This window comes from Podarcis cretensis (genome assembly GCF_951804945.1).
Source record: "Podarcis cretensis genome assembly, chromosome: 3".
NCBI classification, from domain to species: domain Eukaryota; kingdom Metazoa; phylum Chordata; class Lepidosauria; order Squamata; family Lacertidae; genus Podarcis; species Podarcis cretensis.
The window spans coordinates 102,099,769-102,112,084 of NC_137172.1; the positions used below are offsets into that span (position 1 = coordinate 102,099,769).

General features: G+C 39.5%; 1 protein-coding gene across 4 annotated transcripts in view; it reads right to left on the minus strand.

Moving 5' to 3' along the window:
* Positions 1-12,316, minus strand: part of CSMD1 (CUB and Sushi multiple domains 1) — a 991,444-nt gene that overhangs the window by 14,183 nt on the left and 964,945 nt on the right. For 3 of the 4 annotated variants that reach the window (XM_079969602.1, XM_079969604.1, XM_079969605.1), the window contains 3 exons: positions 10,160-10,204; positions 1,972-2,133; positions 726-838 (listed from right to left, as the gene is read on the minus strand). In XM_079969602.1, the coding sequence (XP_079825728.1) occupies positions 726-838; positions 1,972-2,133; positions 10,160-10,204 (320 nt within the window). The remainder of the gene's footprint in view (positions 1-725; positions 839-1,971; positions 2,134-10,159; positions 10,205-12,316) is intronic. The other variant, XM_079969603.1, reaches the window with a different exon arrangement.

Genomic DNA, 12,316 nt, shown 5'->3' on the forward strand with positions numbered 1-12,316 from the left:
GAGCAACATGTCTTGCCTAGCAATGACTCTGCATCAGAGAGGAAGACAGAGAGGAGATGGGCACAATGATGAAGCTGTCTTCTCATTTTGCACCCTCCTTTCACACATCAGTGTGTGCAGAGAGAAAGCTTCCTCATCGTCCCTCTTCCTTTTCTCATATACATATCTGGTTAGCAACCTGGGCTCCTGAAATGTTTACAGTGAGTGGGAAACCACACCTTGGTTACTGGATCCAACCTCAAAACACAACATTTCTTAATCGGGAAGAACAACGGATACATTGTTAATACACTCTAGGAAATTGCAGTTCTGCAATTTCATAGCTTTCCTTCCAACAATAATCTTCAGTGAAGATTATAATTACTTTTGAAAAACGAGAAACTTCTGCCTTCAAATTAGGACCTCCATAAGTAAGGAAACCACGTAATGAAATTAATATTCTGTCCCAGCATTTTAAAATATCCCAAAGTCCATGAGAAAGTTGGCCCAGCAACTTCCATCTTAGTTGTTCTGTGTCTCATTCTTTGGGAACAAGGCAATGTTAAATGCAATAAAGCAGATGTGTGCAAAAAATACTTCTCTTAAGGAGTCAAGGGAGTAATGATGGGTTTCATACATTTCAAAATGCATACCACCACAAATGTAAAAATATACAAGAGAGAAGAGATATTCTACTAGGTGGGGACAACATTTGAGTCACATAAACATCTTCTGTGTTTACTTACATAGCCATCTAAGGCCCATTTGTCATTTTCAAACTTGCTTGCAGAACCCTCTCTAGGATTTTTAATTTGATAGACTTTCAAAAGCAAATGGGCTTCCTCTTTCTTGTAAACGCCTGCAAAGAAAATTATGGAAAGTGCATTTTAAAACATGTTCACTCTGTGTATTTTTAGACTGAACAAAATATTAATCTTTTCTGTAGATGATGTAAAATATTTAGCTAGCTTAAACTTCCTTTACATAAAAAACTACATAATTAGATATTACTGCATTTAAATAAATGGTGTAATGTATTCCTACAAACCAGCTTTTAAAGCAATGGTTCACCTCTGAACCAGTTTTTAAAAGTCATACTCAGATTATCATATATTAGCGCCATCAACTGAGATATGAACAAGCATTTTGGCCTAGCATGCAGCCCCTTCACGTGAGCAATGAAAAGGCAAACCAACCAGGAAACCTTCCATTAACAACAGTTTTTCCTCTCTCCCTTTAAACACGCACCTGTTGCAAACAAAGGAGTATGGCCATTCCAAAGCTTTTGTAGACACAAATGTTATTTAACATGTCATCATGTTTAACTTCCCTGTTAGCATATTGAGGACAAATAATGATGTCTGGAGGGGCCCATATTGTCCCTCAGTTGGTAACTAATGTAAGTTCAATGTGTGCATTAACTTGCAAATGTGCACAGAGCTTTTAAGAGTCTGTTTGATTTTTTTTTTTTAATGTTTCAATTGCTAGATCTGATCATAAAACCATGCTACGGAAAAGACTATGTTTTGAATTAGAAGTAACTACAGGATAGATTTTGTTTATCAAAATAATTTGTGGGAGTAAGATATATAGAGGTTTATTTTTACAAAGCATTGGCATGGAAAAACTTAGCAAAATGGCGCAAACTTTGCATGTAAAGAAATATTATTATATTTACATCAGCAACAAAATGTCAATGTTCCCTAAGTGCCAGGTATCAAAGGGGAAGTGTGGTGACTACAGGATGGGATTTCTTCTACAGGTTAATAGAGGTAGCAAACAATAATAATTTTAATTGAAACCTATTTCATTCATCAGATTCAGCTGCAAGCAACCAGATCATTTCTAAGTGTCGTGTCACAATATAAGGCTTTCTAGTAGTATAAATAGATCTCTTCTTCTACCTTACACATGCTACATGTAAATCGAAACAGGTAGGAACATGTCTCCGAAACCTTGATTGCAGCTTCAAAATGGAATTTCAAACCTCACCTGATAGCTTGAGCTGTGTGCTAGATGCTTCAATGAATGTAGCATTCACTTTACTGCTTGTAGCATTGAACCAGTCAACGGTTAGAGTTGCAGGTTGTCTTTTCCCTTGATGATCATAAAAACCTTTCCACAATGAATTTATAAAAAATACATCTGAAGGAACTGGAGAAAAGATGAACAAAGAAGTAAATCACTACAACAAAATGCAAGCAGATGTGTCTCTCTACTTCTCTGCGTATTCATTATTTAGTTCACTATTAGAGGGTCCACACATTGTTTCAAAACCTTTGTTGTATTGAAATATTTATAGTATCAATGATAATAGAGTATATGAACTTATGGTGAATCTTTATGCATAGTGACATCTTCCTGCTGCAGTTGAAGTCCAAAGCAAATTACTTTGGATCTCTCACTTCAGCTTCTCCAGAAATACATGAGAGAAAACATATCCTCTTTATTACCAATGGATTTAGGATCATACGTTGGAACAATAATGAAATGATCAGTTGGTCGTAATGCAAGTTGTATTACTAAGAGAAACATTCCTTACTGTCCTTTAGAACAAATTCAAGGCAGTTTGAGTGTACTCTTGACGGAAGTTATAGATGCCTAAGTGTCTCATTGACTTCAGTTAGATGAACGCATGAAAAACTAGGCAGAGATTTGCAGCTGAAACTTCCAGATTTCTATATTGCTTTCTCAGTCCCCCACCCCCTAATTCCCCTATTTTTTGTGAAGATGTAAGATACATGGAGCTCCATTCTGCATGTTCAAAGACTGACAATTGCCATGTATGTCATTATGCCATTTCCTTCATTTTCTAGTACAGCAGATGAAAATACCATACATCCTATGTCAATGACATAGTAGTTTGTAATATACTTGTCCATGCAAAACTCTCCCTGTTTGACACAGAGGCAGATTAAGAGGCGCACAACCATTTCAGCTGCACTGGCTGCAGAGCCTCAAGGGGCACCCCAAATACGATATAGAATAGAGGGCGAGCGTTAGTGAGGTGCCGAATTTTGGTGTCGCACAGGGCGCCTCTGAAATTTGAGACTGCAAGGTCTGCCACTGTTGGATTTCACATTGTAAGTGCATGGAAGTGATCCACCCCAAACTTCATTTCATGGAGGTGATGAAAGGATATTTACTAATCTTGTACACCTCTGGAACACCTTATTTCCTCCCAGGTTTTGATGGGGTTTTTCGGATGGGTCATCCACCAGCATGCCCCCCCCCCGAACGCCCCTGTTTGCCCCTACTGAAGGCAGAGCTCCAAAATTAGTTGGCCCAAGCACTTGGAATGCCATGTGGGTTAGGAAGGGGGATTCAACATCTGTTTCCTCCCAGCCCCTTTAGTTCTAAGCTCTTTTTCCAGCCTTCAAGATGATGATCTGGTGTTTCTTTTGCCCCTGGGAATGTCCTCCCAGGGGCAACAGAATTGCAGCCTTTATGGCTTTTCACTTAAATATCTGCATTTCTTAATGTACAATTTTGTTACTTTTTTGGGAGCCAAAAATTGTGCTAGGCTATTCAGAATGTCTGAAAGTCAGAGTATAAACGAATTTCGATCTGCACTCCAGTCTGGGAGGTGTGTATCAGGTCAGCTCATATAAGAATTCATAAAGATGGAATTTCTCAAGCATCCCTACTGAAGCGCTAGGTGTCATTTGGCAATGAACTACTGAGATGCTTCAGATGCTACTTGCCTTTACAGTGGTGCCTCGCAAGACGAAATTAATCCTTTCCGCGATTCTCTTCGTATAGCGGTTTTTTCGTCTTGCGAAGCAAGCCCATTGACAGCTTAGCGGATTAGCGCTATTAGCGGTCTAGCGGCTTTTAGCGATCAGCTGAGAAGCGGCTTATCAGCGGATCAGCTGATAAGCGGCTTAGCGACTTAGGAAAAGGGCGAAAAAAGCAGAAAAAAACCGTGGGAACTCGCAAGACATTTTCGTCTTGCGAAGCAACCCCATAGGGAAATTTGTTTTGCGAAGCACCTCCAAAATGGAAAACCCTTTCGTCTAGCGGGTTTTCCGTCTTGCGAGGCATTCGTCTTGCGGGGCACCACTGTACCAGTAAGTTTCCTACGGCAGTTTTACTGTTTCCTGTTTGATAAGCCTGAGGGATTAGTGATGAATCATTGCTTATTAGTCAGCTTCTGTTTCCCATGGGAGGGGTTTTAATTACTGGCTTCCTTTAATTGTTTATTTTATTTCTTATCTAGCAAAATAGCAACATTTCATTATAAGGGGGGAGGGAATGAGAGGAAACCAGCAATTAACTCACACATGAACAAAAGCTGACTTATTAAGAGGCAATACACCACTAATCCCCTCAAGCTGCGCTGAACAGGAATCAATAAAAGGGACAGAAAGAGGAAACCACTAATTACAGTTGTAGGAGAACCTTTGCTGAACAGGATTCATTTTTGAAGGAAAACATTGTGGAATGATCTTCAGGAACAGCACAGCTGTGTAACACAGCACCACATTAAATGCACTTTGTACCATCATTTTATTACCATTTGAAGTTGACTGCATTAAAAACATTGACTCAGCAGCATTAAAAAAAATCTTGTATGGAAGTTACTGAGGTATAAAATAAAGCTACAGAAATTGGTGTGAAATATTCTAAGGATTCTGAGGTAGGCTCCACATGTTAAATTTTCCCTGTGCCCAAGTACACTTAGAACTGCATGTGGAAAACTGCAGGGGATAACCCACACTAGCAATGTGACAAAATTATGCGAATAGTGGCTCTCCACCAGGCAATGTCATCATACACCAAGCCCAAACTGAGGAAAGACAAGCTCCCTATTGTACGCATGGACATTTCCCAACTTAAGGAAACTTTGCTATTCTTGTTTCAATTGTAAATAAACAACAAAAACATGGCATGGGAACTGAGCATCTAGCAGAGCAAAACACACGTCTGGTGTGTTATATGGGACCTGATAGGTCAGAAGCTAAGTTAGGGAAATTTATTTATTTTATTTATTCCTATTCATTCCTTCATAAGGAGAGCTGAGCAGTGGGATAAAATACTAGGAACACTCTAAAATGTAAACAACAAAAGCAGTAAAATTCACAGCGGCCCAAATCATTAGAAGGGCCTGAAAGCCTGACATCAAACAGCAATCTAGGTCCTATAAGTAAAATGAAGTAGCTCTTCCACTCATCACAGTAGAAGGAGAGGTAAGTTTGAGGGTTTCTCCATCAGCGGAGCTGAGAGACCAGAAACTTTTCTCTTTCTCTCCTTGAGGTTTCACCAGCTGGTCATTTCAGTAAGTTTGCAGCTAAGAGCTAGCGTTAAGACTGGGACCATATTATTATTATTTGGCTGAAGAACAGGGGGGGGGGGGAGAGAATAGACAAATAAAAGACAGCTGTTCCCTGGTTGCTCTGATACACTTGCATGGGAAGAAAGAACAGCCTGCTGGATCAGGCAATTAACACATCTAATCCAGCAACCTCAGCATCACAGAGTGGCCATCCAGATGCCTGCTGGAAACTCAGTTTATGTGCAACTGTGATTTCTGCACTTGCAATTCCCAACAGCTGGGAAATCTTGTTACAAAGTTTCATACGGTCACTATTTGAATAAAACATACAAATTCAGGTTTCACAATTAAAGAGGATTTGGTGATCTTGTGCAATAAAACTGCTTCAGATCAGACTTTTTTGTGGTAAGGAAAGTGATGAGAAAATGCACTGGAAAGTGTGGGAAAGCAATTTCCCGATGTAAAGTCATATAACCTCCCTCAAGCAAATCAGAACGGGCACTCAATAAACAACCAATATTGTACAACCTCCCCGTAAAGTTTGTGCAAACATATCCCGATGTAACAATTAAATTGTGCACAAGAGGTAGGGGGTGGGGAAGAAATTAGATTTTGCTCGCATTTGGAAGATGAACTACCTAATTTGCACTCTGTGAACAAAAACACTGCTATCCTTCAAAATTCACATTTCTGTGAATTTTGTGGTGCAGTTCTCCAACCAATGTGTAGAAAAAGTGATATATGCACACTTTTCACCAATACACCAGTGGCAATTACATATGAAAAGCCACATTATGTTAGGGAAAGTTACCTGCAAAAATGTGTATTAATCAAAAGTGTTTACAATAATGTGTTTATTACATAAAAATTCTCACTAAAATGCTGATGAACTTTTGTGAGGGGTTTAAAAAAACGACTCATTTGCCAATTGCTTCAGAAATGTGGAGAACTAAAATTAAAGATTCAAAAATGAGAAAGTAAGAGGAACCAAAATCCCTATCAGGGCATCCTAAGCAAGGTAAAAATAAAATAAAACATCTATTATTCCATTCAAAGAATGTGTATGGGCATCAAGTATGGAGGGGTCATGGGGCCAGACACCTTTTAAGAAAGGTCTGAAGAGGAGATTCTCTGCATATTCAGATGGTTGCACTTAGATCTTTCAGATACTTTGGATCTTTCTACAGGAGCACTAGGGTGGGATGGGGACAGAAGAGGCAGAGCGGTCATACACAGCCCTATCTCCAAGCCGTAGAAATTCTAGGAATGCATGAGCAAAGCTAGGATCTGGTAGATGATCCTTATTCATCATTTTGCAGTATAACAGAGATAAAAGCAAAACTTCCAGGAAAACAGGGATATCAACAAATTATATATCAAAAATTGATTGTGCACTGTACAGTGATACCTCGGGTTAAGTACTTAATTTGTTCCGGAGGTCCGTTCTTAACCTGAAACTGTTCTTAACCTGAAGCACCACTTTAGCTAATGGGGCTTCCAGCTGCCTCCGTACCGCCGGAGCATGATTTCTGTTCTCATACTGAAGCAAAGTTCTTAACCTGAGGTACTATTTCTGGGTTAGCGGAGTCTGTAACCTGAAGCGTATGTAACCTGAAGCGTATGTAACCTGAGGTACCACTGTATCTCAAAATCAGCTCATAAATGACCTCAGATGACAAAAGCGTTGACTTTGAGACATAGGAAACACACTTTGCATGTAAGACTGTTTAAATAAATAAATACATGCTGCACATTCAACAGTAGAGACACACTGCAGAGACTGCAAGACTGTGACACAAACCGAGAAACGACGACTTGCACGGTTGTTCCCTACCCTACTCATTTGACTAAATTTATGCAGTGAGAAAAAGATTCAACTACAGTAGTGTGGTAGTTAATAACTATTAATGAGTGCACAATGAATTACTCCACAACAAATTTGCTCAGATGGAAGTTTAAAATCTTATACAACTTGGTATAGTAGAAAGGAGATTCATACATTCAATGAGGGCACTATTGAGCCAACATGATGGAGTGGCACAAGTTATTCCCTTCCTTCACTCAGGATCTCCCCTCCACCACTTCAGTGTGAATTGAGACCTTTGTATGGACAACCAAGTTGAACAAGGTGTCAATGCAAGGGAGCACTTAAGAGGAGTACAGTTTGCACTGCAAAGCATCTGCACAGCAGAAAGAAAAGACTGAGAGCTACTCTTCTACTATGTTGTTGAAGCTCGGCCCCCAGCTGAATGTATGAACTGCAGCAGAGAAAAGTAGAACCATATACATATTTGCTTTTCAGGTAGTCTGGCCATTAGTAGAAGGCAGTGCCTAATTCTTATATGCACTCATTTCCTACGGTGATGATCTAATGAACTCTGCAGAACTGGTGTATCTCCATGGTTATTGCACAAACACACTTGAGCAGAGCCAAGCACTTCTCCCCCTAGGAACCAGTGTAAATTTCACTTAATGTGCTGCAAGTTATGTTTTGGGGAAATCAAGTGAACTGAGCTCGATGATGGGCTGGATCTAAACAATTTTGAGCAAAAGGAAAACAATTGCTGCTAACACTCTTGCATACAAGAGTTCACACAGTGTCAGAATAGGGAGGCTATGTTGCTTCCTTTTGCGGAAGCAGAACAACACCTTGGGATTTTATTTCATTTGCGGTGTCCTAGCACAAGGTGCTAGGGACGCGGGTGGCGCTGTGGGTTAAACCACAGAGCCTAGGACTTGCCGATCAGAAGGTCAGCGGTTCGAATCCCCGTGACTGGGTGAGCTCCCGTTGCTCAGTCCCTGCTCCTGCCAACCTAGAAGTTTGAAAGCACGTCAAAGTGCAAGTAGATAAATAGGTACTGCTCCGGCGGGAAGGTAAACGGCATTTCCGTGCGCTGCTCTGGCTCGCCAGAAGCGGCTTAGTCATGCTGGCCACATGACCCGGAAGCTGTATGCCGGCTCCCTTGGCCAATAAAGCGAGATGAGTGCCGCAACCCCAGAGTCGGCCAGATTGGACCTAATGGTCAGGGGTCCCTTTACCTTTTACCTTTAGCACAAGGTGCAAAACGAAAGTCACACAAATTGAATACATTTTCTGCATATAGAATGGATCCAAGTTTATGTCAGCAATAACTATCTTAATGAAACTGCTCACGGGGGTGGTGGTATTTAATACAGCTTGAAATCTAGGTGGTTTTTGTTGTTTTCAGCATAAAAAGGGTGGCACAGCCAATCACAACTTCTAATGTGAACTACCTATATATTACATGTGTCTGCAAACATGTTTTTGTCCCATCCACATTTACATTTTTAGGTTATACAATGTGTGGAGTCGCCCCAAGTCTGTGTTACACGGAACTAGTCTGAGGACGTGCCACTTTCTTCTTCCTCCATTTAGGAGACAGGTAATGTGTCAACTCTACTATCTGCTTTGAAAAGTGGTTTACCCATTGTGATTGTAACAAAATGTGCCTACAAGTGCTGTGAGTTTAACATTTACTCATATAAAGTTATGCAACTTTAAGCAGATTTAGGCAAAAGTTTAAACTTCATTTCCAAATCTAAATTTTAGAATACATTTTTTTATTATTGTGAACTTGAACATTCATAAGATGAAAATGAAATAGATTTTACCTGAAATCTCAGTATAATGCAATTCTACTTTCATTATAAGGCTCTCCATTATAGTGCACTGTCTGATATAAAGCAACTTTATCTAGCGCCTTGTGTTTAATATGTAAAATTATTCTTTTGGTATTGGCCTAGTTCTCACTGAAACAAGAATGTATGGGTTGTACTACCTCAGATTGCAGGTGGAGATGCATATGATTGAGGGTATAAGTGTATTTTAGGAATGCTTGGGAATTATTATTATTTGGGGGGGGGGGAGTAATCTTAATCCCAAAGACAACACAACTGACCTGGAGCCCTTAAATGCACTTGTGAATGAGAATGCCAAAATCTACTCTTCTCTTACTTAGGGCCCATGTTCCATGGCCTACCTTTTAAAAACTGGTTCTACATACTTGGAATGATCACGAAGAGTAGCAGTTGTTGAATTCCTTGAAAATGAGTCTGAAAATACCTACAAGAGGATTTGATGTACTATCCCTCTTCTGAACTTGATAGGGGTGAGGGGTGGGGAGATACCTGCCCCTATGTACCCTTCCATGAAAACATCCCCCCCCCCCCATACAGTGTCAAAGGAGGGATGGCATGTCATCACAGCCTGTCATCTCAAGGACTTTTGAGGCCCTTTTGCAAGCCATGTTGGCATCTGCTGTGCTTTCTAGCCATGTCAAGTGGCTAGAACATGTTAAATAATGGAGGGAGGGTGGTGAAAAGCCAACTCTTGGACCACCTGGTAAAGGTAATAATTTTTTTAAATGCCATACGTAGATGGAATGGATCAGTCTTCATATTGGCCATGTGTGAAATTGACACGAAACAAATTTAGTCCATTTGTGTCCATTCTCTCCACACAGGAAACTATAATGGAGCATTAGAATCCTTCGTTTTCTATGTGGATACATTTTTTTCTTATGGAGTGGTATTCAGTCATATGAACCCCGACCTGTAGCCTATAGTAGTATAACCCAGACACTGATTTACTGTCTCCATGAAAGCTAAGCCATACAAACATCTTCGATTATGCCACATAAGAGGACATTGTATTAAAGGCTATATATATATATACACAGAGAGAGAGAGAGACAGAGAGAGTTGTGTCATGACCAATTTCGGACAGCAATTTTTATATGCCAGTACTTTTGTGAAATTGTTTCGTTTTGTCATTTGTAATGAAATGATTCATTTGAAAGTTAGAAAGAATTTTGCTGTATGAGAAACACTGGACTAGAGAGCGATTAAATGTATTTAGTTCTAAAACTGTTCTCGTATACAAACCTGGAGTTTTAGTTATTGTTTCATTAACTTCTCTCACTCCTTTACCTACAAGTAAAAAGACAAATTATCATTTTTATGAACATACTGAGTTATGTATAGAATGTTGATACATCATTCTTGATTGAGGCAATTGTGTGTTCTCCAATACGCCTACCATTTATAGCAGAAGTAAAATCTATATTACATATCCAAGCAGTTATAATTCTATGCACTCATCAGAGAGGGTGGGAAAGAATGAGATGGAAATCTCCAGGGAGTCCATTTGTATTGTGGCAAGCTTGTTGATTGCAGAAATAATTACTGCACTCATTTCTAAAAAATGATTAGTTTTATATCAGCTACAGTGTTGTAAAAGAGAGCCTTATATTGGTGACAAAGATGTTGCACCTGTATGTCCATCATTATTATTACATATATACATACTTGTAACCTACAATTAAATTATACTGAACTAATTGTATAATTCCCCAGGAACTGCCAAGACAATGACAACGCTTCATAATACATGCCAGCTGTGGTGGATAAATCTTTGGCATGTGTGCTATATTACAGAGTGGTACTTAAGTGTGCACTGCAATGCATACATGGCCACCAGGTATTGGGGTGACGTTGCCACTAATCTACTAATAACACAATCCTAGGCATAATCACTCTGAAGTAGGTCCCATTGTACCCAATTGGGCTTACACCCTACTAAGTTGTTGCAGATTCCAGCCCAAGACTAGAATGGAGAGGGGCAAGGGGCAGTTCAATAGAGGGAAGCAGGCAGATCTGCAAGCCTGATTCTGTTCCCTAGGCAGATCCTAGACTTTCATCCTTCTCTCCAGAAATAACACAGACACCTGCTGCCTTTGATACTTGTGACACCCATAGTTTGCCTAATTGTTTTAGGATTGTTCAGCAGAAAGCTTGAATTCTGAAATGCATCTCAGATTGTTCCATCAGAATCTATTAATTTATTGATATATCTGCTGTGTAAGAATGCTGTCTGAGAAATTAAATCTTATAGGGGCTTTTGTTCAGGTTGGTTTTAGGCACATTGTTAAATGGCAAGGAGCAGAGCTCATTCTCAAACAAGTTGAATTAGATAATGTTACAGGGTTGAAGACCCATGGGCAAATTTTGACCAGGGTGTCACAAAATCTATCTTTTTGTTGTGCTGCTAATTCTTACTAAAATGAGACATGTAGATTGTTTATAAAAGAAACATGTAGATTTATACAAAAACATTGTTTTTCATATAAATGAAAAACAAAAAAATACATATTTATTTGATCCAGTATTCTTGCAGGACTCATCAATCATTTCATAATTTGACATCTTTAGTACTATATATACATTAAACACTAAAAGACAACACATGAAAAACTGTAAGACTGTGACATAGACTGAGATTAAGGGAAGCTTAGTTACAACACCCCCCACCCCATTCAAGCCCAACCTAGCTATGTTTGATATATAGGAGAGTGCTACTTACTTGTCATTCTTCCTTGAGAGGGTGGGGAAACACCATGTAATTCATAAGATGGTCACGCAGAGTGTCCATCTGACCTGACAGGAAACTATAGCAAGTAGTGTCAAGAGTTGTGGAGACCTTCCTCCAACCAAGTCTGAGAGACAAGTCAGGCTATATCATGCCACAGGGAGGCTAAATCATATAGAGTTCAGCTTCTCCTCATTTCTAAGGGCAAGTCCCATTTTTAAGACTGCTGCACAAATACGAGGCAACACACATTTGTTGCATTATGAGAAATTCCTGAAGAAATATAAGCACACACTGACTCATAAGAGGCTACCCTTCAAGAGATACAGCAGGTGCCAAGATGCCATGTTTAACCTCCAACTGAACCCTGAATCAGAAACACTGTGAAGCACAAATGATTTTGGAAGATAAAAACACAGAAAGCTGAGGGCAAAATAAACATCACATGCAATTGTATGAAACTTTGTCCCAATATCTGCTTGTTTTACATGGCCTTTGTCTACTATTGATGATAAAGGACTAAAGAGTAGTGGTTACGCCATATTTAATCCACTGGAAGGGTCAGGGGACATGAGGTAATTCAATCAGAAATCACTGCAGCCTTTCAGCCTTTTTTTAAATAATAATAATAAAATCAATATGCCACCAGTTGCATGGAGAGAAATGCTCTCACC